Source organism: Planococcus citri, chromosome 4 (assembly GCF_950023065.1).
Source record: "Planococcus citri chromosome 4, ihPlaCitr1.1, whole genome shotgun sequence".
NCBI lineage: Eukaryota > Metazoa > Arthropoda > Insecta > Hemiptera > Pseudococcidae > Planococcus > Planococcus citri.
In genome coordinates this window covers 6,539,302-6,564,542 of record NC_088680.1, presented here as the reverse complement: position 1 = coordinate 6,564,542, position 25,241 = coordinate 6,539,302, and the positions used below count along the sequence as shown (strand labels likewise).

Here is a 25,241-nt window from a genome sequence, read left to right as displayed (position 1 = left end):
CCTGTGGATGAAGAAAAGATGAAGAATGATTTTGGTGAGTGTATTTTAAACTTTATTTATATGGTTGCATGCTTTCATAATTTACTTTGCTGCATGGTGTGACTTTGAATTTAGCTTATTTCTGGCAGGGGGGATTGCTTGCGTTTGCGACATGAAGATGTCCAAATTGAAATTGAAAATTTTAAAAATAATTAAAATTAAATTGAAAATAAAGATATTGAGTTGTGATTTGATTTTTTTTTTTGTTTTTTGGCATGAATTTTTTTTAGTGCAAGTCTAGTAATTGAAAATTATAAATTGAAAATGAGTTGGAAATTGTGTGGAAATGCAATTTATGTTTTGGGCCTGAATTTATTTTAGTGTGATGTTTAGTTGAAAATTGTAGGTTTAAGTGGCCCCTAAATGGGAGCAGGATCCGTTCCCTGCTCCAACTCCTAGTCGCACGTCCTCGTCGTGGGGGCTGGGACCTCACCGGACTTCAAAAGTTAGAGTTCGGCGTGCTAACGCGACAGGGGGGCGTGGATGGCACGCTTCAATTTTGATCTCATTCAAAAATTCATCTTTGTTTTTTTTTCAATTTTAATACAAAATTTCAGTCTGGACCTCAAAATTACTCGCGAGTTAGGCTGTCTTGGTGTGTGTTGTCTTCTCACATACTTGTGTGTGAGATTGCAACACATCACAAATGTCAGCAATGTGATTCGAGTTTCGAGGCAACGATTATCGTTGTTTCGTAGCTCCTTTCACCTTGTATGATAAGGGAAAAGTCTCTTGGTTAGTTAGGATGTTCCCGCAAGATGCCACTTTCAATGTAGATGGTTTTATCATCTACATTGTAATGCTTCTTGTGATGGTTGCCTGGTAGACTTGGTGCTGAAAACTGAGGATGTCGGTCCCCATACCTGCCGCAGGTTTCAGCATCTCGAACCTCCAGGGTATCAGGCACGTTGGCCCAAAAGTCTGCTTATTTTCTTGTTTTTGTGCTGCCATCTTTGGAGCCAGGTAGGACTGCGCAAGCGGTTTTAATACCTCGGCTCTGGAGATGGCGGAGGGTCGAAAATGGTTCCTACCGGACGCTCTTTTTAGTACCAGAAAAATTTTATGAAAATTGATAAAAATCACCAGATAAGCATTATCGATTATCGATTATTTATTCGATTAATTTATCGATTATCGATTTTATCGACTTTTTATCGATTATTTATTCGATTATTCGACTCGATTAATTTATCGATTATTCGATCGATTATTTATTCGATTAATTTATCGATTATTTATTCGATTATTCGACTCGATTAATTTATCGATTATTCGATCGATTATTTATTCGATTAATTTATCAATTTTATCGACTTTTTATCGATTATTTATTCGATTATTCGACTCGATTAATTTATCGATTGTTCGATTACTCGACTCGATTAATTTATCGATTATTCGATTATTCGACTCGATTAATTTATGGATTATCGATAATCGTCATCTAGTGGTTTTTATCGATTTTCATAAAATTTTTCAGGTACTAAAAAGAGCGTCCGGTAGGAACCATTTTCGACCCTCCGCCATCTCCAGAGCCGAGGTATTAAAACCGCTTGTGCAGCCCTACCTGGCTCCAAAGGTAGCAGCACACAAACAAGAAAATAAGCAGACTTTTGGGCCAACGTGCCTGATACCCTGGAGGTTCGAGATGCTGAAACCTGCGGCAGGTATGGGGACCGACATCCTCAGTTTTCAGCATCAAGTCCACCAGGCAACCATCACAAGAAGCATTACAATGTAGATGATGAAGCCATCTATATTGAAAGTGGCATCTTGTGGGAACATCTTAACTAACGAGACAGTTTTACCTCATCTGATAATGTGAAAAGAACTACAAAACAATGAAAACCATTGCCTTGTAACTCAATTACCATTTCAAATGCATGTAATGTGTTGGCATCTCACACAGAAAAGCGTGAGAAGACAACACACACAGAGACAGCCTAACTCGCGATTAATTTTGAGGTCCAAACATGAAATTTTGTATTTAAAAAAAAAAAAACAAAAATGAATTTTTGAATGAGTATCAAAAAAGAAGCGTGCTAATCACGCCCCCCTGTCGCGTTTGCACGCCGAACTTTTGGAGTCCGGCGAGGTCCCAGCCCCTACGACGTGGACGTGCGACTAGGAGTTGGAGCAAGAAACGGATCTTGCTCCCATTTAGGGGCCATATTAACCTATATTAAGTATGTAAACAATAGTTTCCATTGAAGCATGAAAATTGAAAATGGTGCAACTCTACATAGAAATTTGACACTTGTGTAGACACCCTATATGGTATTTAAATGCTCAAACATTTTCTGATTGAGCATTTATATCCGATAGAGGATGTCTCAAGTCAAAAAGAATGGTTTACATGCGTTTCAAATTTTTGTGTGGTCACTCCCTTTTCAATTTTCGTGCTTTTGTGATCGCTGGGCTCTTGAAATCTTCAGATAAAAGAACCTGTAACACACAATAAAAAATATAAAATTAAAATGAAAATTTGAACACACAAACTGAAAGCACATCAATCTTTACTTACCTCGCCTCCACTAAATCGTTATCAAAACAAACTGCTTTCAAGGTCACTGAAGATGTAAAACTGCTACCTACAACAAAAATGTGAACAAATGTGAAATGGCATTAAATAATAAAAACCCTTGTTTATATTGAAAATAAAAATAAAATAAATTCATGCATCTGTGTACCACTTACTTTCAAGAATATCCTATCTCCAGTAAAACATATGTTCTGACTCTGACGATTCTAATCTCTCCCATTCTGCATCACCTGTGAAATGTACGCCAATATATCACATACATTTTTTAAAATATTTCAAAATCTGAATTCGGAGTGAAAAATAAAGTGAGTGAAGTAAAAAAAAAAAACAAATTTAGTACAAGTTAGTTCCAAAATTTTAAAATTTGAAAAACACGCTTAAATAGATACCAAAAAACTTACCCAATGAAGCTGGAGAGCTAATTTTACAATGAAGCTGTCCTCTGCTTGAAATTTGAAACCTCTGCAGAGCATCATCTGAATGTCTTGAAGCGAATTTTCAATTATGTTGATTGAAACTGCAAAAAAAAACATAATGGAGTAAGGTAAGTAACATAATCATTAAAAGTACAACATTTGTGTAAGGAAAAAATAAATGAAAATTGATATAAAAATTCAGAGATGAGCGACATGCTCTGATTACAACACCACGTGGAAAAAAACACCGAATTTATTGACAGGTAGGTAAAAACTGGTACAGCTGTGACTGGTTTAAAAAAGACTGATAATTATGGGAAAAATTCTAAAACTGGTTTAAAAAAGACTGATAATTATGGGAAAAATTCTAAAATGTGTGACAATATAACAAAAAACTTTGACCAAGAAAATAACAAGAACCTGAACTGAAAATCAGAAAGAAACTACCATGTTCAACTACATACCAAAAATTGCAACGTTTTCAAGGTTGAAAAATAGGTCAAAAAATATACCTACTCATGTGAATAAAACAAAATGGAGGGGGAGGTATATCCACACCAGGTTTGTAGGGGTTCTCTAATTACAAAAATTGAATTTTCAAGGGAATTTAAACTTGAAAAATGCGTTCAACACCTTTGTGATATTGTATGGTCCTTCAATGAAAAAATCTCCAAGACTCCAATGTAAAATAAGTTGCCTACTGAGTTTGCCGTAAATATTTACCTATTTGAAAGAATAGGTGTAAAATAAGTTGCCTATTCAGTTCGCCATAAATACGTCACTTTTCATACGAAAAATACAGAACAACAGTTCATAATTGGGGGGGGGGGCAAATTTAACCTAATTTTGCAAGGGTTTGTTCAAATCAGAAACTAGCTAAAGAAATTTTGAAAAATATACAACAGGAAAATTAAAGAGATATGATAGGCAAACAAAAAATTACCTATTGGAAACTCTGCAAAAAAAATCACAAAACTTACTTTGAAAAATCTACATTTCTAGGAAAGCTACATAAAAGAGAGAAGAAAAAAGTTGAAATTTCAGTTGCTTAAACCATAACAGCAAAACAACTGTGGAATAAATAAGGGAAAAGTAGGTAACTAAATTAAAACAAATGGGAAAAATTTAATGGAAAATTACCATATTAAGGTGCATTGGTCAGTATCACTGAAAAATTGTGAAAAAAACAAAAGCAAGGAGAAAATAACAAAAACACTAAAATGCAAAAATCAACAACTAAAATTGGTAAAGCAATGAAGCAGAAAACTGGTCACAAAGATTGAATTTTTAAACTAAAACTACACATAAAAATGTAGAAGGAAATGATAAATTGACAAAACAAAACTGGGTAATAAAGAGATTCAATTTTCAAAGTAACGCTTAAAAAACCGGTATACAGCAGCTAGAAATTTAATTTACCAAAATGGACTTGAAAAATTTGCAATACTTATAGACTTACTTAAAACAGTCAAAACAGTATGCAAGAAAAAGCAACAAATGCTTCGCAGTTCGCATGTACAATTGACTATACCACAACAAACAAATAGGTAAGTGAATAAAATTCAAATTTAAAAAAAAAATACCACAGAAAAAATTATGGATAATGAGAAAAAAATCTATAATGGAAACTAAAGACTGACTTGAGGAAAAGAATGAAGAAGGAAAACTGGCTTCAAAGATTCACTTTTCAAACAGAAAAATTCAAATGGAAATCAATAAAACAATATGCCATACAGAAAAATGCATATAAAAAAGAAAGTAGAATAAAAAAACTTGTGGAAAAACAATCAGATTTAGAGAAGAACCATTCAAAAATCAATCAAATAATTACTTATAAGTCCTAATACCCATCTATTTGAGAAATACCACCACCCAATACTAAATAGCCAAAAAAATGCTACACATACCTACGTCCTACCTACAGCAGCAAAAATTTAAAATACTCGTACAAATGTAAAAAGTACATATGTAGCATTTGATGAAAACTGGCTGTGAAAATTGAATTTTAAAAACCAAAACACCTGAATGGGGGGCTGCTTCTGGAAACAACTTCTGTAAAAATTTACTCAAAATCACTGCGACAAAAATCTATTCTCTCCCATAATTTGAAATCACCACAAAAATTCATTCAAGATGATCCCCCAAAAATTGATTTGAACTTGCCCAGAAAAAAACCATTTAAAATTTAAATCCAAAAATTCATTTGAAATCATCTAAAATTAAAAATACAACAAAAAATTGTTTGGAATCACTATGATAAAAAATCTATTCTCCTCCCATAATTTGAATCACTAAAATCTATTCAAAATCTATTCAAATTAATCCCCTAAAAATTAATTTGAACTCTCATTCAGAAAAAAATCAATTCAAACTTACAATAATCTAAAAATTTATTCAAAATAACCTATTATAATATAAATTTTACCTGCATACAAAAAAATCACCAAAAAAATTCATTCCGAATTACCTACTGACAAAAATTTATTCTCTTCCATAATTTGAAATCACCACAAAAATTTCCAAAAATTCATTTGAACTCACCCAGAAAAAATCCATTCAAAATTACTATCCAAAAATTCATTGAACATCGCCTGAAAATAAATACTTATAAACTAATCACCAAAGAAATCCATTTTGAAATCCCTGCGACAAAAAATCGATTCTCTCCCATGATTTTGAAAATCATCACAAAATAAAACATTGAATCTAACTTAGAAAAAAATCCATTCAAAATTACAACTAAAAAATCCATTTTAAAATCGTCACGAAAACTCATTCAAATATTAATCAATTAATTACTTACCTAATACGTACTCGTAATTCTGGATCTAAATAAAACACCACACAAAGGCACTGTATGTGAAAATAAAAATCAGACTGATGCTGACACAACAACCACTCCGCACGAACGTCCAAACCAAACTGAACCCCTTTACCCAGGTCAAACGCGCACCCCAATTCTATTTTCAAATTTTAGCCACTCCCCCCAAAAAAGAGGGAAGATATTATTCGGCCAATCAAAACGTAGGGTTGGTACAATAAGACAGCAACTAGTGGTAAAAATTTTAGCAGGGTAAAATGGAATGTGCGGCAGGTGTAAATTAATTGTATTGAATTTGAGACCTGATATTTTATTTTGTAACCACCTGGTGTGAGGTTTCAGAAATTTGTAAACTCCTTATCTTTCTCATTGATCTATGTATTTAAAATTTTGCAACCCTATTTACAATTTTTATTAGTCAGGGATGCAACTTGCCGGATTAAAATTACCTATCTATACATACCAATTACATTGCATTTCTCAATGAAAATTCTTGAGAATCATAATTTTTGAAAAACTCCACGTTTCTAATAATTTTTGCGCCTTTGGAGTAGGCAACTTCTTTGACACTCCGAAATATTTTCATATTTTTCACGTTTACAAAGCCTTCCACGAACACGAGAAAAACGATTCTGGGGTAAATCAAGGGCGCTGAGCTCAAATCAACAATTTTCATCAGTCAGGGATGCCAACTTACCCTATTAAAAATACCTTTACTTACCAATTACATTAACGAATTTTTTGAAAATTATTATAATCGTTGAAAAATTCCACGTTTCTATGAATTATTCTGCCTGCCTTGAGAGTAGGCAACTTATTCGACTTATCTTCACATTTTTCTCGTGTACGAAGCCCTCCATGAACATAAAGTGCCATAATGGAGAAAATCGAGGGAACTGAGTTCAAATTCGCAATTTTCATCAGTCAGGGATGCCAACTTATCAAATGAAAATTGACTTTACATCCCGATTTCATTTCTCAAACAAAATCTGTCAAAAAACGCAAAGTTTCTAATAATTTGAGCGCCTACAGGAGTAGTCTAGACTACTTTTTCGACATTTTCTATTTTATTCGATCACGAAGCCTTCTACAAGCTTACAAATTTCAGCAATAATGATTTTAATTCTACTCGAATAAATAGCTATGAGAGAGTCTTACTCAATTGTGACTCTGAAAAGTGCCTATGCTTAAATAAATGAATCAACTTCGTGATATAAATCATAGCTGGCTTCTCGATTATATTCAGTAGATACCTACATAATTTCAATGTTTTTTATGCATCATTCTGTAAAAGATACTTGGAAAAGTAGTTTGAAAATACATCAGGAAAAGCCATCACAAACCAAATGACTATTTATTTAAGTATTAAACATAAGCAATTGTCAGGTAAAATAAAAAATCATCAAAAGAATATGCAAATTATCTAAATCAATCTTGATAATCAATCAACTGAGGTTGTTAGGTCCGGAGTTCTGACTTGGCTGGAGCTTGGATGGATGATAAGCGATCTGTAATAAAAATAATCACTTTTGAGTACACACACATACTACTCATCAAATACTATGAACTGACAATACTGGCAACTCCATTTTAAATACATTGAGCGTTTTTGTCGCAGTAATAGCGCGATCTGAACAGCCCGGGTAAAAAACTAACTCTTATCAAAAATGCTCTGATTGGTTGGTTTATAACCTGGTTTGAATCTTGCGCATCCGCAAAATTTGAATAAGCAAATCAGATGCTTGAGGTAGTTATGGTAAGATTTAGTTTCACCCTAGACCGCTAGGAGCCTAAAACACCATTTTTCGATGGAGTTGCCAGTATTGTCAGTTGATAGTATTTGTACTCATTGATCATGCAAGGCTCGTAAATAACATTCGTAAATCTAAACATCACAATCAATTCTAAAAGACCTCCATCTCAGCAGGCTTGTCAGACTGGACCAAAAAACCGGACTGATGACTGCGACCTGACCCAAAAATGCACACAAGACTGAGTGGACCAGACCCCAGACCTTAGACCTCTAAAAATAAAATTATGTAAATATTAACCAAACAGATGACCCTTTTCAGATAAAATGGTTGGATGTAAGTTATGCCCAATTTTTCAAATTTATAATGCCATTATAGATGCCTATTTTGAATAAATTTTCATTGTGATCTAATTTCTTTTGAAGTTTCAATGTTTTGAAAGTAAAAATCCCATTATTCAACTCATCTAATGTGTTAGGAAGCTTTTTTCTTTCAGAGCGAAATGACGGCCATTTTTTGGACCTGGGGTGACCCATGACCATGATCAAAATTTCTGGTCAGGACCAGACCGGACCAACCTACAAAGATAAAAAATGCAAAACCGAATGACCAGACTGGACCATTTGAAAGCTCCAAACTAGGACCTTAATTTTGGAGCAACCACAAAACCTGAGCAGTCCTACAAGCCTGCGTCTCAGGTGGCTCTGTCTCAGCCACAGCCAACTGTGGGGATGCTTCTGACCCGAGTGCCAATAATTGACCTGTGGTTCACCCATCAGTGTCAGTATAACAGAATGATCTTCAATGGGCAACTAGCAGCATCGTAACAACAATGCCCTAGGCACCAAACACAGATTTATGTGAGAGGACCACATCATTGCCTGTATGGTTTGTCACACATACTGCATAATGGTACCCCTTTGAGACCCCCCCCCAGGGTCCTGACTCACTGACAAGACATACAATGCGTGTATCAAATGGCAACCACTGTACTAATCATAATCACTATCCCAATTAAAATCATTGCTAGGTACATGGTACATTGCATGCGCAATGCACCAAGATATCATTCAAACAACTAAATCAAGGCATATTCTAAACAAGTATTCCTATTCATGTATCAGTATACTCAGTAAGATAACTCACATATTCGCGTAATATTTGGTATCGTATTCATAATCATCAATACAGCATCAACAAAGTAGGTATCTCTTAGGCAACCAGGGAAAATAGCATCAACGAGCACAGGCACTTTACTTACAGCACAGTCTTACATCAACTGAGATCTCTATGCTCAGCCCAACTCTTTGCTGGTATATTTTTACTCAATAAGTGGGAGACCCTCTGCTTCAGTCACCCATGGTCACTAAGATAACCCCTCATAATAAACGCAACTCGATGCAGCTGCAATACGTATACTTATGCGTATTTGTGCATCATAAAAATCTAAATGCAAAACGACGAAAATAGCATGAGAATGCACAAAATATTCTCGTAATAAAAACTACTTCTTACAATTCTATCGTAGGCAGGTTACTTGCTGTAAAAAACGTGATCAATAAAATCAAACACCACACACTCAAAATTTGTGAAATCAGTGGCGAAAAAAACCAAACAGAACAGAAATTACAAACACGATCGATCTGGGCTAAAACAACACGCCGGCTGCTTGACATGAAAAACCTTGACAGAAGACTGATCATTACAAAATCAATCATAATCAGAGTTTTTACAACATTGCACACCATTTTTAAAAAACACAAATTCAATATTACAACCAGACACCATACACAGCCCAGATCACCACACACACTCACCTGCCTGGCAAGTTGACCCTCGGAGTCAGATCCACACCCAGATCTCCACTCAGTCTTCTGACAAGTCAGCGCTGTCACGGAATATCAAAAAAATACTTGTTTCTGATTGGCAGGGATCGCGGAGGGGGGGGGTCTAGTGCCTCCACCTCCAGCTCCGGCTCCCAAAATTTTTAAAAAAATACCTCCGGCTCCGGCTCCAGCTCTGGAGATTTTTCATGAGTACCTCCACCTCCAACTCCGGCTCCACTTGAAAAATTTCAAGTACCTCTTGCTCCGGCTCCGGCTCCGGCTCCCGCAGCAAGGCCCAAAAAAGGGTATCCTCCGGGGGGCTCCTGCCCTCCAGCTCCGCCTCCGGAGGTCAAGGAGGGGGGGTTTTGAGCCTTCCCCTCCGGCTATTTGAAAAAAAATACCTCCGGCTCCGGTTTTTTTTTGTAAGTGCCTCCGCCTCCACCTCCGGCTCCAGTAAAAAAAATTCAAGTACCTCTTGCTCCGGCTCCTGCTCCCGGAGCAAGGCAAAAAAAGGGTACCCTCCGGGGGCCTCCGGGCCTCCACCTCCGCTCCGCTCCGCGATCCCTGCTGATTGGTTGATTGTAGTCAGACTGCAAATCTGACTGTCAAAACGGCAATTTCTGACTGCAGAAATGAGTAGTCAGATATCACCAGAAATGTGCCAATCGTGGGCCGAAACAATAAAACCAGGCCACGCTATTTTACTCGCTCGGAGGCAGGTCTGATCCTCGAGGCAAGAAAAATCAGAACTACATCCATCTTTGATAGACCAGAACTGATTGTGAGTTTCGCAAATTTGGAGAAATTTTCATCAAAACTGCCTGAAACGAAGAAAATAATATTCGCTACCATCGGAAAGCAGATACCTAGGAATACAATTCCTTCAAATCTCATTGAGCGATCTTTGTTACTTGAACATCTCCCCATGATAAATTTTGTCAGCTCGTTACCGAAAAATGCTTGATAAATCAGAATTTGGAAAATTCCAAGGGCAACATAGAACGAAACCATAGATCCCAAAGTACAGGACGATTTTCCACAAAGCAATGAACAACTTCCAGACGAGAGAATTTTGAAAATTCTACACGAAAAAACGACGAGTGAGTATGATAAGTATGCCAAATAAGTAGGTATAGGTACCTACTTATGCGTTGAACGTTGTTCATCTGATAGCATGCGCAGATTCGCAGTGATCTTCAGAGAGCTGGTCTGCGGATTTGCAGGAAGTCGAACGTAAATTCACGGAAGGTACAATTTCCCAGCTAGATTACTGCGTAATATTTGACTCAGCGCGAATACGATTACGAGCATCTGTGAAAAAATAATACAAATTAGTGATTTATCGAGAACTAAATATACATACGAGTAGAACATATTCGAAATAAGCTGGCATTTGACAACATTGACAACAAGCAAATAAGCAGGTGAGAAACAGACAATTATGACATTTCACCGGAGCAAGAAGTTTTTCGAAATGTTTTTTCACTTCAAGGTGGGGGGGGGGGGAGGAGAAGATGGTGGTCGCAATTTTATAGAGGGAAACTTCTTGAATTACAAACAAAAACAACATGAAATAATAAGGTTAGATGTTAGATCATTTCAAAAAAAAAAAAAATTTCGAAAGAATAGGACAAAATCAGGATTTTTGGTAAGAAATTCATTCAAGACTTTCAAAAGATTCGACTGAAGGATAAAAAAAGACCCTGGGAGGGCGGTTGGCAAATTCAATTCATTCAATTCCTGAGCGAAGGTGTGATAAAATTTACTAGGAGAAAAACGTCCGGAATTTCAAAAAAAAAATAGGTACCTACTTAACATAAAATGTTTTCAAAAATCCAAATTTAGAAAGAAGGAAAGCAGAATCTTCATTAAAATGTTTTCGTTAAGGGATTGAAGGGACGGAAGATGGGGGGGGACTCGTATTTCCGTTTTTCCGAGAAGATGGGTCAACATTTCTTCAAGACACAAACATTTCTTCAGAGGGTCGTGCTTCAGGGCAAAATCGTTTTCCTTTTCAGTTTTCACTTTCGAAAAAAATTACGAAAAATTATATTTTCAGAATACCAAATCTAACTATTAATACACAAAACTTGGAGCCATTTGGTACCTTTTGCGCCGATTGTACGGCCGTTTTTGGTTTTTGCGAATTAATTTTGACGTTTAGAAACCTCCTTACCTGAGCGAATGCCTTCGAATCTTTTTGAAAATTTACATTTTTCCAAAAAAATTGTAATTAAAAAATGTTTGGATTTTGGAAATATGAGAATGTTTTGGTTTTCCATCACGAAAATAGATCCGCAATACCTCTATCATTTTGAAGTCTTGGAAACATCCATGAAACTTCTGAAACCTTGGTTGATATTTGTGTGACGTCATACAAAGACATTTTTAGCCAAATTTTTCAAATTTTTGAAATTTTCATATTTTTTGAAAACATGAAAAGATGAGTGAAGATGAAGAGTCAAGAGTGAGTTGTGCTGATTGATAAAAAGATTGATGAGATTTTGTTGAACGAGACAGAGACGTCTATTAAATTGATTTGATTTGTTCGCACCCCTGGTTCAGCTTACACTCCTCTCCTACTGTCCTACAGAAAATAAAAATGCATATTTTTTTCGTGCATTTTTTTTTCATTTAGGATTTACGTAATTGATTAGAAAAATTTTTAAAATAAAAAACCAATGGATTCATGAGAGAAAACGCTGATTAAAAAAATACCAATTGTTTCAAAATACCCTATGATATTTTCATTTGAAACATTGAAACCATAGAAATGATAGAAACGATGGCGATAAAAAAAACCATTAACTTCTCTGTAACTGGACAACAGGAAAGAATTGACAATTGATCCATTTAGGCTCGGGTTAAGGGATGCAGATCCAGAGACCGGAAGCAAGCTGAAAGCTAAAAGCTAAAAGCCGTAAAAAGCCATATCACAAAAACTTTTGAAAGCTAAAAGAAAGCTAAGCTTTATAAATTTGAAAGCCAAAGCCAGCCGAAAGCTTTATTTTTTCAGCTTTCTTATATGGCTTTTTACTGTATTTAGTATTTTTTGTATTTTGTTTAGTTTTCAGTTTTTGTGTTCAAAATTTCGAATTTGGCCACAATATTTTGAAAATTTGAAATTATCATAATTTAATTAAAAAATATAAAATTTAAAAAAAATAATAAAAAATAAAAAATTTAAAATGTGATTCTAAGATAAGCCAGACAGGCTAAAAAAATTAAATATATCTAGTGTTGGCCTGAGAATATTCTCAATGCGCATAATCTGAGAATATTCGCGAATATTCGCGAATATTCTCAAATGCTTGGAGAATATTCTCTCAAAAAAATAAAAATCATGACTTTTTTCAAAAAATTTAAAGATTTTTCTACAATTTTCCACAATTTACGAGTTTTACCACTACTTTTCTTTACAAATTTCCAATTTTAATTGATAATTTGAAACCTTTTCATGGAAAGTTTCCTATTATCTCTAAACTAAGCAGAATGTTCTAATTTTTTTGAAAAGAATCTGCGGAATATGCGCAAGAATATGCGCATATTCTTGCGCATGCGCAAGCAAAAAAAGAAAATTCGCGAATTTACCCAACACTATATGCCAAAAGAAGCCAAAATCTCTCAGCTTTTGGCTGCCAAGCTGAAAGCCAAAAGCTGAAAGCTGAAAGCTGAATTCAGCCATGTGGTGAAAGCCAGCCAAAAGCTAGCTTTACAGCCATATAAATTGGAAAGCCAAAAGCGAAAAGCCAAAGCTTTATAATTTTCATCAGAAGCTAAAAGCGAAAAGCTAAGCTTTATGTCTCAGCTTCCGGTCTCTGAGCAGATCTTTAAAAAAATTATATGTATCAATGGAAAGAAGATAAAATTTCTTTATTATGGTATAAAAAAATAAAAAAGTTATGGGGTCCAGCATCCAGCTATAGATGGATTTTTAATTTTTAATTTTTGAGTGAAAAAATGAAACTTCTGCAGTTCTTCACTTGGAAATTTTTTATCCATTATTCTTCTGCATATATGATATTTGATATAGCCAAGTTCAAGTGTATTTTGTTTAAATTAAATTATTGAAATTACTTAACTTCTAATAAATAATGGAGAATAATTGATTGACACGAAATTCATTATTTTTTACAATGACGTCATGTATGTACATTTTATGTAGAATTTGTTGCGGAATTCTCCGCAACTGGTCGACTTGTTTTGAAAGAAGTACATAGATACCTAATTAAGAATACTGTAAGAATTAAGAAATTTATAACAAGGGAGAGGGAGGTATTCATTCAATTCAATTTCAAATTCAAAATTTCTAATCGAAAATATGACTAGAAAGGGAAAGAAAAAATAAAATCATAATTCTGATTCTGAAAATTTTCTTGAATCAAAATGTTACAATTACAAATTAATTATTGCTTATTGGTAAGGAGTAGGGGGGTGGGGGTGTTGAAATTTCTATTTCTTACGGCCAAACTTTTCCATTCACAAAAAAAATTAAAAAACATAACATTCTCAAAAATTTAAATATTAAATTAAATTTCAAAAGAATGCGCCAAAAAAAAAATATGCAAAAAAAAATAAAAAATTCGAAAACGAAATCATATTTTTCTCAAAATTTGAGGCACCCGTGGTCTTGATAAGGTGTGTTTTTCGTTTCATCCGTTTTCGTCCTCGTGGTACCTCTTGTGTTTACCTGTTTAGAAATTACCATCTTCTAGGTTGATTAAACGTTAAAATCCGTGCGTTAATTATAAATTAACCAAATTTATTAAAAATGGTGAGTACTTTCAACGAATAATAATTCAACATCGTTCGTTTCGACATCGCTACCGCTACATATTTCGTTTTAATAACCATACAAAATACTAACATCTTCTCGTCAACTCGTAATCTACTCTAACACTCTCAGGTAAAAACGTCATGCCAGCTCTAAAGTAATCCGTGTTTTTTTCACGTTTTCAGGCCAAAAGAACGAAGAAGGTAGGAATCGTAGGAAAGTACGGTACCCGATATGGTGCTTCGCTCAGGAAGATGGTGAAAAAGATCGAAATCACCCAACATTCGAAATACACTTGTTCTTTCTGTGGTAAAGTACGTATCTGTTATCATTCATTTGTAAAATCTCTCATTATTCGCTATTCGTCGTATACTAAATCTCACGTTATGTTCGACAGGATTCAATGAAACGATCTTGTGTTGGTATCTGGTCTTGTAAAAGATGCAAACGTACTGTCGCCGGAGGAGCTTATGTATACTCGACCACCGCCGCTACATCAGTAAGATCAGCTATCAGACGTTTAAGAGAAATTAACGATTTGTAATCATCTAAATTTACGTAATAAATTTGTTTTTTAACGTTTATTCCGAGTCTTAGTAGTAATTTAATATTGTCACACATGGTTCTAAATTTACAAATACGATAAGAGTGATAGAAAAAAAATAGAAAAGTAAACAACCTTCGGCTAAATAATCGTGATTCTCTGCACTGAACATAATGAAAAATAGTTAACGAAGTAAATAAACTTATAAAATGAACTCCTCAGCGAGATTAAAATTCGCCAAATAGACTATCGGCGTCTATATCGTTCAATTCATCGAAAACGATCTCTTTTTGAGTTTGAATATTACTAGATATTTCTACCGAACGAATAAGTGTATCGTCGAGACCGTTCAGTTCATCGAAAACGATCTCGTTTCGATGTGGAATATTACTAGATAATTCTACGTTACGAACGAGTGTATCAGTCTTGGTTTTGAAGTTATCGGTACGAAGAGGTTTGTTTTCTTTACGAGTCGTTTGAGTAATATGATCAGTCGTCTTCGAAACAGGGTTTGTTGAGGATGGCTTACGAGTAGGAACTTCTCTAGTGGGCTTGGGGGGTATATTTGGGTTAGTTTCTTCGAAAACCAGTCGTTCGTTTTTCTTGACTTGAGGAGCAATATCGAACTGAGAAATAGACGCTACTTCGGTAACTAGAACTGGAGCTCCTATTTAGAAATACAGATACAATGTATATTTTCTATGATTCGATTCGTGCAATTATTATCGATGTGTTCACCTGTTTGTGGAGTGTAAAGCTTGACTATATTGTTACTGGTAACGTTGACGTATAATTTTCTCGAATTCGTGATACTAGAAACGCTAACTTGTTTCATTAGTAAAGCTGTTCCTACGGTAAGTAAATTACTATACGTTTCCCATAACTCCTTGTGCAATGTACCGTGAATCTCTCCTAGACAAATCAATACCTTCGAGTAAGCTGATAATCGATTATTAAAAATCTCACATTTTGAATTAACTTAATACCTGTAGAATCTTTCAACATGATACTCGGATCACAAACGGAGCAATCTATGTTTACAATTAGGGCAGCGAAGAATCGTAATTTTCTAGGTTTGCTACAGATAATATTCATCTTTCTGACCGAAGCTACGGTATTCTCTTCGATAATCGATACTAATCGAGGTGACATCGTTTCTACATCTTTAGTAAGTTCATCCCAGCAACCACTTTCGAAAATGAAATCATTTTTTCCTGGAGCTACGTCAGCCTGTAAATATCAAACGTTCGTTGAATCAAAAGACCAATAAGTACATCTTCAAGTCGAGTGAATCTGCCTTAAAAATATACCTGTTTGGGTGAACCTTCGGGCAAAACTTGATATTTCACAGGAGTCGTGAATTTCGACTGTAAAAAATCATACCGATTAATAATCTAGAACCAGTGAAACGTTCACGTTCGAGTAAAAATCGTCAGTTTACTTTTATAGGAATCAATCCAGCCGGACCGGGGAATTTTCGCTCATATTCTACTCTAGGAGCTTTCAACGTAGACGTACAAGGATCAGCTAACGTTGATTTATGTTTAACATTACTCGTCGTGATGTATTTTTCGATCGAACCTGCAGAACAAAATCCACTCTATGTGAATGAAATTGATGGAAAACCCTTCTCACGACGACTTACTTTGACAATCATTCTTTCGAGGTGTCGTATGAGTAGTCGAGATGCTTTCAAAGCTTTGTAAATTAACATTATTTGAACCTTGTTTCGGTAACGATTGATCGATCGTTGAAGTATCCACAGTATCTATCATAGAAAGAATTAGATCGTCTTCTTCGCAATTCTCGAGTATATCTTTGAGATTATCGGCTTCCGAACATTTCGTTGAATTGAGTTCGCCCTTACAGGTGGATTTATCCAGAGGCAGGTCCAAAAAACCCTACAGAGGGTGAAAGAGATGAGTATTTTGAATGAAATAATGTCGATATATTTTGAATCATTTTATCTTACTTCATCGTCCGGATCGTCGTCGTCGGTGAACTTGAACATCTTAGGAATGGGTATTTTACACCGTTGAGTCGAATATATTCAGATCTACGCCTTCGTTTTGGGTATTTTCATCAAAAACACCGATTTCCGGTCACTTTTTTCACCAAGAATCAAAATTTTGAGATTTTTTCGCGCAATTCTACTGATTTTACGAAGAACGGAGGGTGCGGTGCGGGCGTGTTCAAAAATGTAAACAATGTTGACCTAGTTGAACGAACGAAAACGACAACGAGTCTAAAACGAAAGTTCATTTTTCAAGTTTTTTTTTCTGAATTAAAATAGATCAATCTTTTAAAAAATTACTTAAATCAATTTTTTGGTTCAAAAAAGTACAGAATTTTTCCAAACGTTGAATAAAATAAAATGGCTACAGAGAAAAAAAATAAAAATTCATTGTTTTGAAAAACTTGAAAAAATTGGGAACACTGAATTTTTCAACAGTGTTACCAAAACACAAACTGAAAAATGTGCAACATTCAGAAAAAATTATTTAAAAATTGAAAATTTGGTTCAAAAATATTATTTTATGGCCTCAAAAATTTTGAAAATGTCAAATTTTGACCTTTTCCAAAGACATACGAACTCGAGTCCTCTAATACCTAATAAAAATCATAAATCCAGTCGACGAATTTAGGAATTTTCGAAACCTCAAAGGATACCTCTGAATCACAAATCTCAAACAAAAACATCGAAGTTATCAAAAGAAAATCCTCAAAAGTAACTTCAAAACCCGAAATTTCGTCCTTTGGTTCGAAATTTGAGATGAATTTCGACCAAAAATCCGTTCAAAAGCTGCCATAAATGGTCTACAAGTGGCCTGATTGTCTCAATCCTTCACCATGGATCAAGACTGTGTAGTTTTCGGCTGCCGGAATTCCTCGGTGATATTTCAAGCAAAGAAGAATGATTGTAATTTTTTCAAGTAAGAGAAATCCACGTTTCTCTTTGCAGAATTTTTCATACTTCGAGTTGAACGATGGTGAGACATGTCTGAAGATGGTATTCTAATCTTGTATGGTTTTTATTCCGGTGCACAGTTTCCCTCTAAGTGAACCAGATCTGCTGGCTAGGTGGTTGAAGAAATTGAACTTGGAAAGATGGACTCCGGGACCGGAGAATGTCATTTGCGAAGAACACTTTTGCCTCGAATCTTTTGAAATAGTCGATGATAAACGTAGTCTTAAATCCGATGCTGTGCCGAGTATGATCGACGATTGGCGTAGGATTATTACGAGCAACGATGATGCTTTTTTAGATGTTGGTAGCGTTTATCGTTTACTGGATTGACTCGAGGTTGATTAAATGTAATCTTGAATGTATTATTACAGGTATTTGATGAACATGTCGAAGATAACGAACTGTCGAAAGGTAGTGATATTGGATCATATTTGAACGATTTCTCATTATACTCGAATTAATCGGTGTTTTTATCGTAGATATACGATGCAGAATATGTGCCAGTTTCCTGAGCGCGTCAAACGCCGTTGATATATCTTCAAAAGATGATAACGTGATGGAAAAAATCATGGCGTGTATTCCTATCCTTGTACGTATCCCTGAAACGACTCGTTCACCAGACCGAATTCCGTTTTGTATTCGTTATTCTGATTTTGTACAGGTCAAATCGGCAGATTCGCTTCCGAAACACATTTGTCGTATGTGTTTGACTGATTTAAATATAAGTTATCGTATGCTGGTCCGAGCTATCGAATCGGAGAAACTATTTAATAATATGTTGAATAAATCCGAATCAAAATCGTCGCTTCAACGTGACGAAGACGTTATTGAAAAATTGTAAGCATTGATCATTTAGCGAAAAGAAAACTTCGTAGCACGAGTTGATCTTTTTTTTTTATGAATTTCAGAGTCGATGTTGAAAAAATAACCTCTTCTGATTGTGTAATTTGTAACGTACATTTCGATAACATCGACGATCTGAGTAATCATTTTCAAGAGAAACACGTCGACGAACTGGATTTCATCGATCAAGACGTGGTTGAGAAACCTTCGCAGCAGATCGAATGTGGTAAGGTCTTTTTTAAAAAAATAATAATAATAAGTACGAAATTGAGAACGAAAATAAATTCAATTTTTTTTTTTACTAGATGGATTCGACAACGACGAACTGTTGACCTATGTGGAAGAAAAAGACGTAGGAAACCAAGACCCTGACCCTGGAGATGGTACAATTATCGAATTAGAATTCGAAGAAGATCCGCTTATAGTCGAAGGCAAAGAAGACGCAGATCAAATTACTAATACTATGCTTATGAAGACGAGATGGAAATGCAACGTTTGTTCGATGTCTTTCGCATCCAAAGATATATTGGATTTTCATACAGAGGTAAAAATATCACGTCTTCGAGATGATTACACAGCTAACAAGGGAACCTTTTGAGGTATCACACTCCGATTTCAACGGGACCGCGATTTTTGGAAAGAGCATAGTCTAAAACCCCCAAAACCAAATTTTCAGCTGCCCAAGTTCATTTTTCGATTTTTGGCAAATTTTTTGAAAATTCAAAATTGACTGTTTTTGGCGATTTATGCTTTTTTTTAAAAGTACGTACTTGATCAATAAAAATGTACAAAATAAGTCCCAAAACTAATATTAATTACCCAAATCCAAATTTCACAATTTCCAGCAATTCTGGAGCCTGCAGCGCGATTTTCGATTTCTCCACAATTTTGAATTTGCTCCAGAAGGCGTGAATATGAAGTTAGGCAGCTAAAAATCGAGTTGTATGTAACACTCGGCCTGTTTAACGAGTTTACCCACATTTGAGCAGATTTTGAGTGTGACACCTCAAAAGTGGTTTTTTGACCAGCTTTTTTCCAAATTTAAAAAAACCAAAAAATCAAAAGATAACCGTTTGTGAGGAAATTTTTGAAATTTGCGCGAATCGCTGTATTTTGTCCGTAACTAACCCCCCCCCCCAACAAAATTTCCCAATTTCCAGCCGTTCTGGAGCCTCCAGAGCGATTTTTCAATTTCTCCAGGATTTTGAATTTGCTCCAGAAGGCGTGAATATACAGTTGGGCAGCTAAAAATCGAGTTGTATATTATACACGACCTGTTTAACGAGTTTATCTACATTTGAGCCGATGTTGGGCGTGACACTTCAAGAGTGGTTTTCTGACCAGTTTTTTTCAAAATCCAAAAAATCAAAAGATGACCGTTTGTGAGAAAATTTTTGAAATTTGGGCGAATTGCTGTATTTTGTCCGTAACTAACCCCCCAAATCAAAATTTTACAATTTCCAGCCATTCTGGAGCCTCCAGGGCGATTTTCAATTTCTCCAGAATTTTGAATTTGCTCCAGAAAGCGTGAATATGAAGTTGGGCAGCTAAAAATCAAGTTGTATATTACACTCGACGTGTTTAACGAGTTTATCCACATTTTATCCGATTTTGAGAATGATAACTCAAAAGTGGATTTTTGACCAGACTTTTTCAAAATTAAAAAAATCAAAAGATGACCGTTTGTGTGGAAATTTTTGAAATTCACGCGGATTACTGTATTTTGTCCGTAACTAACCCCCCAAATCAAAATTTTACAATTTCCAGCCATTCTGGAGCCTCCAGGGCGATTTTCAATTTCTCCAGAATTTTGAATTTGCTCCAGAAAGCGTGAATATGAAGTTGGGCAGCTAAAAATCAAGTTGTATATTACAATCGACCTGTTTAACGAGTTTATCCACATTTGAGCCGATTTTGAGAATGATAACTCTAAAGTGGCTTTTTGACCAGATTTTTTCAAAATTAAAAAAATCAAAAGATGACCGTTTGTGTGGAAATTTTTGAAATTCACGCGAATCACTGTATTTTGTCCGTAACTAACCCCCCAAATCAAAATTTTACAATTTCCAGCCATTCTGGAGCCTCCAGCCTCCAGGGCGATTTTCAATTTCTCCAGAATTTTGAATTTGCTCCAGAAAGCGTGAATATGAAGTTGGGCAGCTAAAAATCAAGTTGTATATTACACTCGACGTGTTTAACGAGTTTATCCACATTTGAGCCGATTTTGAGAATGATAACTCAAAAGTGGATTTTTGATCAGACTTTTTCAAAATTAAAAAAATCCAAAAAAATCAAAAGATGACCGTTTGTGTGGAAATTTTTGAAATTCACGCGGATTACTGTATTTTGTCCGTAACTAACCCCCCAAATCAAAATTTTACAATTTCCAGCCATTCTGGAGCCTCCAGCCTCCAGGGCGATTTTCAATTTCTCCAGAATTTTGAATTTGCTCCAGAAAGCGTGAATATGAAGTTGGGCAGCTAAAAATCAAGTTGTATATTACACTCGACGTGTTTAACGAGTTTATCCACATTTGAGCCGATTTTGAGAATGATAACTCAAAAGTGGCTTTTTGACCAGATTTTTTCAAAATTAAAAAAATCAAAAGATGACCGTTTGTGTGGAAATTTTTGAAATTCACGCGAATCACTGTATTTTGTCCGTAACTAACCCCCCAAATCAAAATTTTACAATTTCCAGCCATTCTGGAGCCTCCAGCCTCCAGGGCGATTTTCAATTTCTCCAGAATTTTGAATTTGCTCCAGAAAGCGTGAATATGAAGTTGGGCAGCTAAAAATCAAGTTGTATATTACACTCGACGTGTTTAACGAGTTTATCCACATTTGAGCCGATTTTGAGAATGATAACTCAAAAGTGGATTTTTGATCAGACTTTTTCAAAATTAAAAAAATCCAAAAAAATCAAAAGATGACCGTTTGTGTGGAAATTTTTGAAATTCACGCGGATTACTGTATTTTGTCCGTAACTAACCCCCCAAATCAAAATTTTACAATTTCCAGCCATTCTGGAGCCTCCAGGGCGATTTTCAATTTCTCCAGAATTTTGAATTTGCTCCAGAAAGCGTGAATATGAAGTTTGGCAGCTGAAAATCAAGTTGTATATTACACTCGACCTGTTTAACGAGTTTATCCACATTTGAGCCGATTTTGAGTGTGACACCTCATCACCTCAAAAGTGGCTTTTTGACCAGCTTTTTTCAAAATTGAGAATCAAAAAATGACCCTATGTGAGGAGTCGAGTGTAATATACAACTTGATTTTTAGCTGTTTAAATTCACGCCTTCTGGAGCAAATTCAAAATTCTGGAGAAATTGAAAAATCGCTCTGGAGGCTCCAGAATTACTGGAAATTGTGAAATTTTGATTTGGGGGGTTAGCTTTGGACAAAATACAACGATTCGCACAAATTTCAAAAATTTCCTCACAAACGGTTATCTTTTGACTTTTTTGATTTTTTAATTTTGAAAAAAGCTGGTTAAAAAGCCACTTTTGAGGTGTCACTCTCAAAATTGGCTCAAATGTGGATAAACTCGTTGAACAGGTCGAGTGTAATATACAACTCGATTTTTAGCTGTCTTAATTCATATTCACGCTTTCTGGAGCAAATTCAATATTCTGGAGAAATTGAAAAATCGCTCTGGAGGCTCCAGAATGACTGGAAATCATGAAATTTTGATTAGGGGGGTTAGTTACGGACAAAATACAGCGATTCGCCCAAATTTCAAAAATTTTCTCACAAACTGTCATGTTTTGATTTTTTGGATTTTTTCAACTTTGAAAAAAGCTGGTCAAAAAACCACTCTTGAAGTGCCACTCCCAAAATCGGTTCAAACGTGGATAAACTCGTTAAACAGTTCGAGTGTAATATACAACTCGATCTTTAGCTGCCTAAATTCATATTCACACCTTATGGAGCAAATTCAAAATTCTGGAGAAATTGAAAAATCGCGCTGGAGGCTCCAGAATGACTGGAAATTGTAAAATTTTGATTTGAGGGGTTAGTTTTGGACAAGATACAGCGATTCGCGTGAATTTCAAAAATTTCCTCGCAGATGGTTATCTTTTGATTTTTTGGATTTTTTTAATTTTGAAAAAACTGGTCAAAAAACCACTCTTGAAGTGCCACTCCCAAAATCGGCTCAAATGCAGAGGAACTCGTTAACCAGGTCGAGTATAATACACAACTCGATTTTTAGCTGCCCAACTGCATATTCACGCCTTCTGGAGCAAATTCAAAATTCTGGAGAAATTGAAAAATTGCGCTGGTGACTCCAGAATGGCTGGAAATTGTAACATTTTGATTTGAGGGGTTAGTTTTGGACAAGATACAGCGATTCGCGTGAATTTCAAAAATTTCCTCGCAAACGGTTATCTTTTGATTTTTTGGATTTTTAATTTTGAAAAAAGCTGGCCAAAAAGCCACTTTTGAGATGTCACAAAAATTTCCTCGCAAACGGTTATCTTTTGATTTTTTGGATTTTTAATTTTGAAAAAAGCTGGCCAAAAAGCCACTTTTGAGATGTCACTCTCGAAATCGACTCAAATGTAGATAAACTCGTTAAACAGGTCGAGTGTTATATACAACTCGATTTTTAGCTGCCCAACTTCATATTCACGCCTTCTGGAGCAAATTCAAAATTCTGGAGAAATTGAAAAATCGCTCTGGAGGCTCCAGAATGGCTGGAAATAGTAAACATGGGATTTGAGTAATTAATATTAGTTTTGGGACTTATTTTGACCATTTTTATTGATCGAGTACGTACTTTTTTTTAAAAAGCATAAATCGCCAAAAACAGTCAATTTTGAATTTTCAAAAATTCGCCAAAAATCCAAAAATGAACTTGGGTAGCTGAAAATTTGGTTTTGGCGGTTTTAGACTATGCTCTTTCCAAAAATCGCGGTCCCGTTCAAATCGGAGCGTGACACCTCAAGAGGTTCCCTTGTAAGAAGTACATATTATCGATTAATTAATAATACTCGAACTCGAATAAATCTGCGCAGAATTTCCACAAATCGGAAGAACTCGCCGTACAATCGACATCCAACGATACCGAACACGATTCAGATCAAAATACCGAAGACGATGCTCAATATTCGCTGTGTCAATTCTGCATGCAAGTTTTCTGCACCGCAGACGAACTCAACGAACACCTCGAAAGCCACGTAGAATCTTTAGCTTGCGATGTCTGCGGCTTCGTATGTCAAGATGTCGAAAACCTGGTAACCTAAAATTCCATTTCCTTACACATCAAAAAAAAAAACCATCGAACTAATTCCTTCTGTTTACAAATTATACAGAAAAAACATCGCGAAACGCACAAACGATCGAATAAAAACAACACGTGTACGATCTGCTTCACCGTATTCCTATCTCACAGCGATATGGTGCAGCATTCCAAAGACGTACACAGAATCAAAGATCCGAAAGAAGACGCCCCTCAGCAGAAATGGATATGTAAATATTGCGGTAAAGAGATCGGCACAAAGTTGAGTTTATCCATACACGAACGAATCCATACCGGAATCAGACCCTACGTGTGCGAATGCTGTGGCCGAAGCTTTAAATCCAAAGCGAATCTCATACAGCATCAACCAGTCCATACAGGAATCAAAAGGTACCCGGCTCCTTTCTTTTATACCCCTCTTGTTGAATAAAACCCTCATTTCGATGTACGTGATTCCAGGTACAAATGTTCAGTCTGTGAGAAAGCTTTCGCTCGGAAGGCATTCGTTACCACTCATATGAGAGTTCATACCGGAGAACGTCCGTTCAAATGTGAAATTTGCGGCAATCGGTATACTCAAATTGGAGATATGCGTAGACACAAGAAAAGACACCTCATCAACGGAACAACCAACTTGGTCAACGCATCATCTACAAAACCTACCCCTGTTCAAACTCTACCTGCGAGACTATCGATCCAACCTCAACGTGATCTACTCGTCGACGATAATAAAATCGAAACTATCGTAACGGATCCGGGTACCACCGTTGTCGAGAATAACGGTTTAATTAAACTTCATTTTGCCAAAGATGTGACCGATTTTCGTAGGATACTTGTCGAACTGCAGCAATAAACGGATAGATGTCATTGGCCGTGACGATGGACACGAAGATACGAGGTAGCTGGGCTGCTCGTGTCCTCTGTCCTCGACGGTGACGGAGAAGAAGAGTGTTGAAGATGCTAGTTAAATACTTCTAAATGCAACGCTGGATGTTGTTTTTTAAACGAATTCTATTTTAATTTTTAATGTGTAGTAATGGTGTTCAATGAAGGAAGATGCTTTTATTTATCTTGAAAATATGGACTGTTTTTTTTTTCTTTTTAGCTTGTCACACACGATCGTGGTTTTCTCTGCTTGTTTTGTTACGAATGGTTTTAGAAATAAATTTTTATATCGTGTACGATTCGCTTTAATCTGAGAGTGTCCCCTCTTCCCCTTCAGAAAAATGAAAAATTCAGTGTCAAAATTCTTCTAAAAAATCAATTTTTTTAAGAAAACAATTTTCTCCAATCGTTCAAGGTATTTTGGTCCTGTTGTATAAGGAGTTCTATGCCTGGCCACCTAAGGTCGTTGACCTGGCTGCCTTGTTTTTGAAAGCCGTCTGGCTTTTAAAGGTCATTGATCTGTCCTTTTGGCTTCTGAAGGACGTCTGACCTAGGTCTACTGAGGTCATTGACCTGTCTGCCTGGCTT

General features: G+C 35.7%; 3 protein-coding genes across 4 annotated transcripts; 2 read left to right on the top strand and 1 right to left on the bottom strand.

The window, feature by feature from the left end:
• The first annotated feature begins 14,008 nt into the window (after window positions 1-14,008).
• On the top strand, window positions 14,009-14,753 carry LOC135845782 (large ribosomal subunit protein eL43). The gene is made up of 3 exons (XM_065364609.1): window positions 14,009-14,169; window positions 14,355-14,483; window positions 14,567-14,753. Exons 1-3 carry the CDS (start codon window positions 14,167-14,169, stop codon window positions 14,711-14,713), a joined length of 279 nt encoding a protein of 92 aa, XP_065220681.1. The 5' UTR covers window positions 14,009-14,166; the 3' UTR covers window positions 14,714-14,753.
• Window positions 14,723-16,868, bottom strand: LOC135845777 (homologous recombination OB-fold protein-like). Of its 2 annotated transcripts, none has more exons than XM_065364603.1 (7): window positions 16,686-16,868; window positions 16,437-16,614; window positions 16,155-16,294; window positions 16,024-16,080; window positions 15,700-15,943; window positions 15,452-15,625; window positions 14,723-15,380 (listed from the first exon to the last, which is right to left on the bottom strand). In XM_065364603.1, exons 1-7 carry the CDS (start codon window positions 16,722-16,724, stop codon window positions 14,941-14,943), a joined length of 1,272 nt encoding a protein of 423 aa, XP_065220675.1. In that variant the 5' UTR covers window positions 16,725-16,868; the 3' UTR covers window positions 14,723-14,940. The 2 variants fall into 2 exon arrangements, with proteins under 2 accessions (XP_065220675.1, XP_065220674.1); XM_065364602.1 differs by having other exon boundaries at window positions 16,359-16,614; window positions 16,686-16,867.
• A 471-nt stretch (window positions 16,869-17,339) lies between these two features.
• On the top strand, window positions 17,340-24,947 carry LOC135845775 (zinc finger protein 616-like). The gene is made up of 10 exons (XM_065364600.1): window positions 17,340-17,646; window positions 17,762-17,981; window positions 18,053-18,092; window positions 18,161-18,270; window positions 18,343-18,518; window positions 18,590-18,750; window positions 18,830-19,068; window positions 23,545-23,763; window positions 23,842-24,158; window positions 24,228-24,947. The coding sequence occupies exons 1-10, from the start codon at window positions 17,564-17,566 to the stop codon at window positions 24,619-24,621; spliced, it is 1,959 nt and encodes a 652-aa protein (XP_065220672.1). The 5' UTR covers window positions 17,340-17,563; the 3' UTR covers window positions 24,622-24,947.
• Window positions 24,948-25,241: the final 294 nt, after the last annotated feature.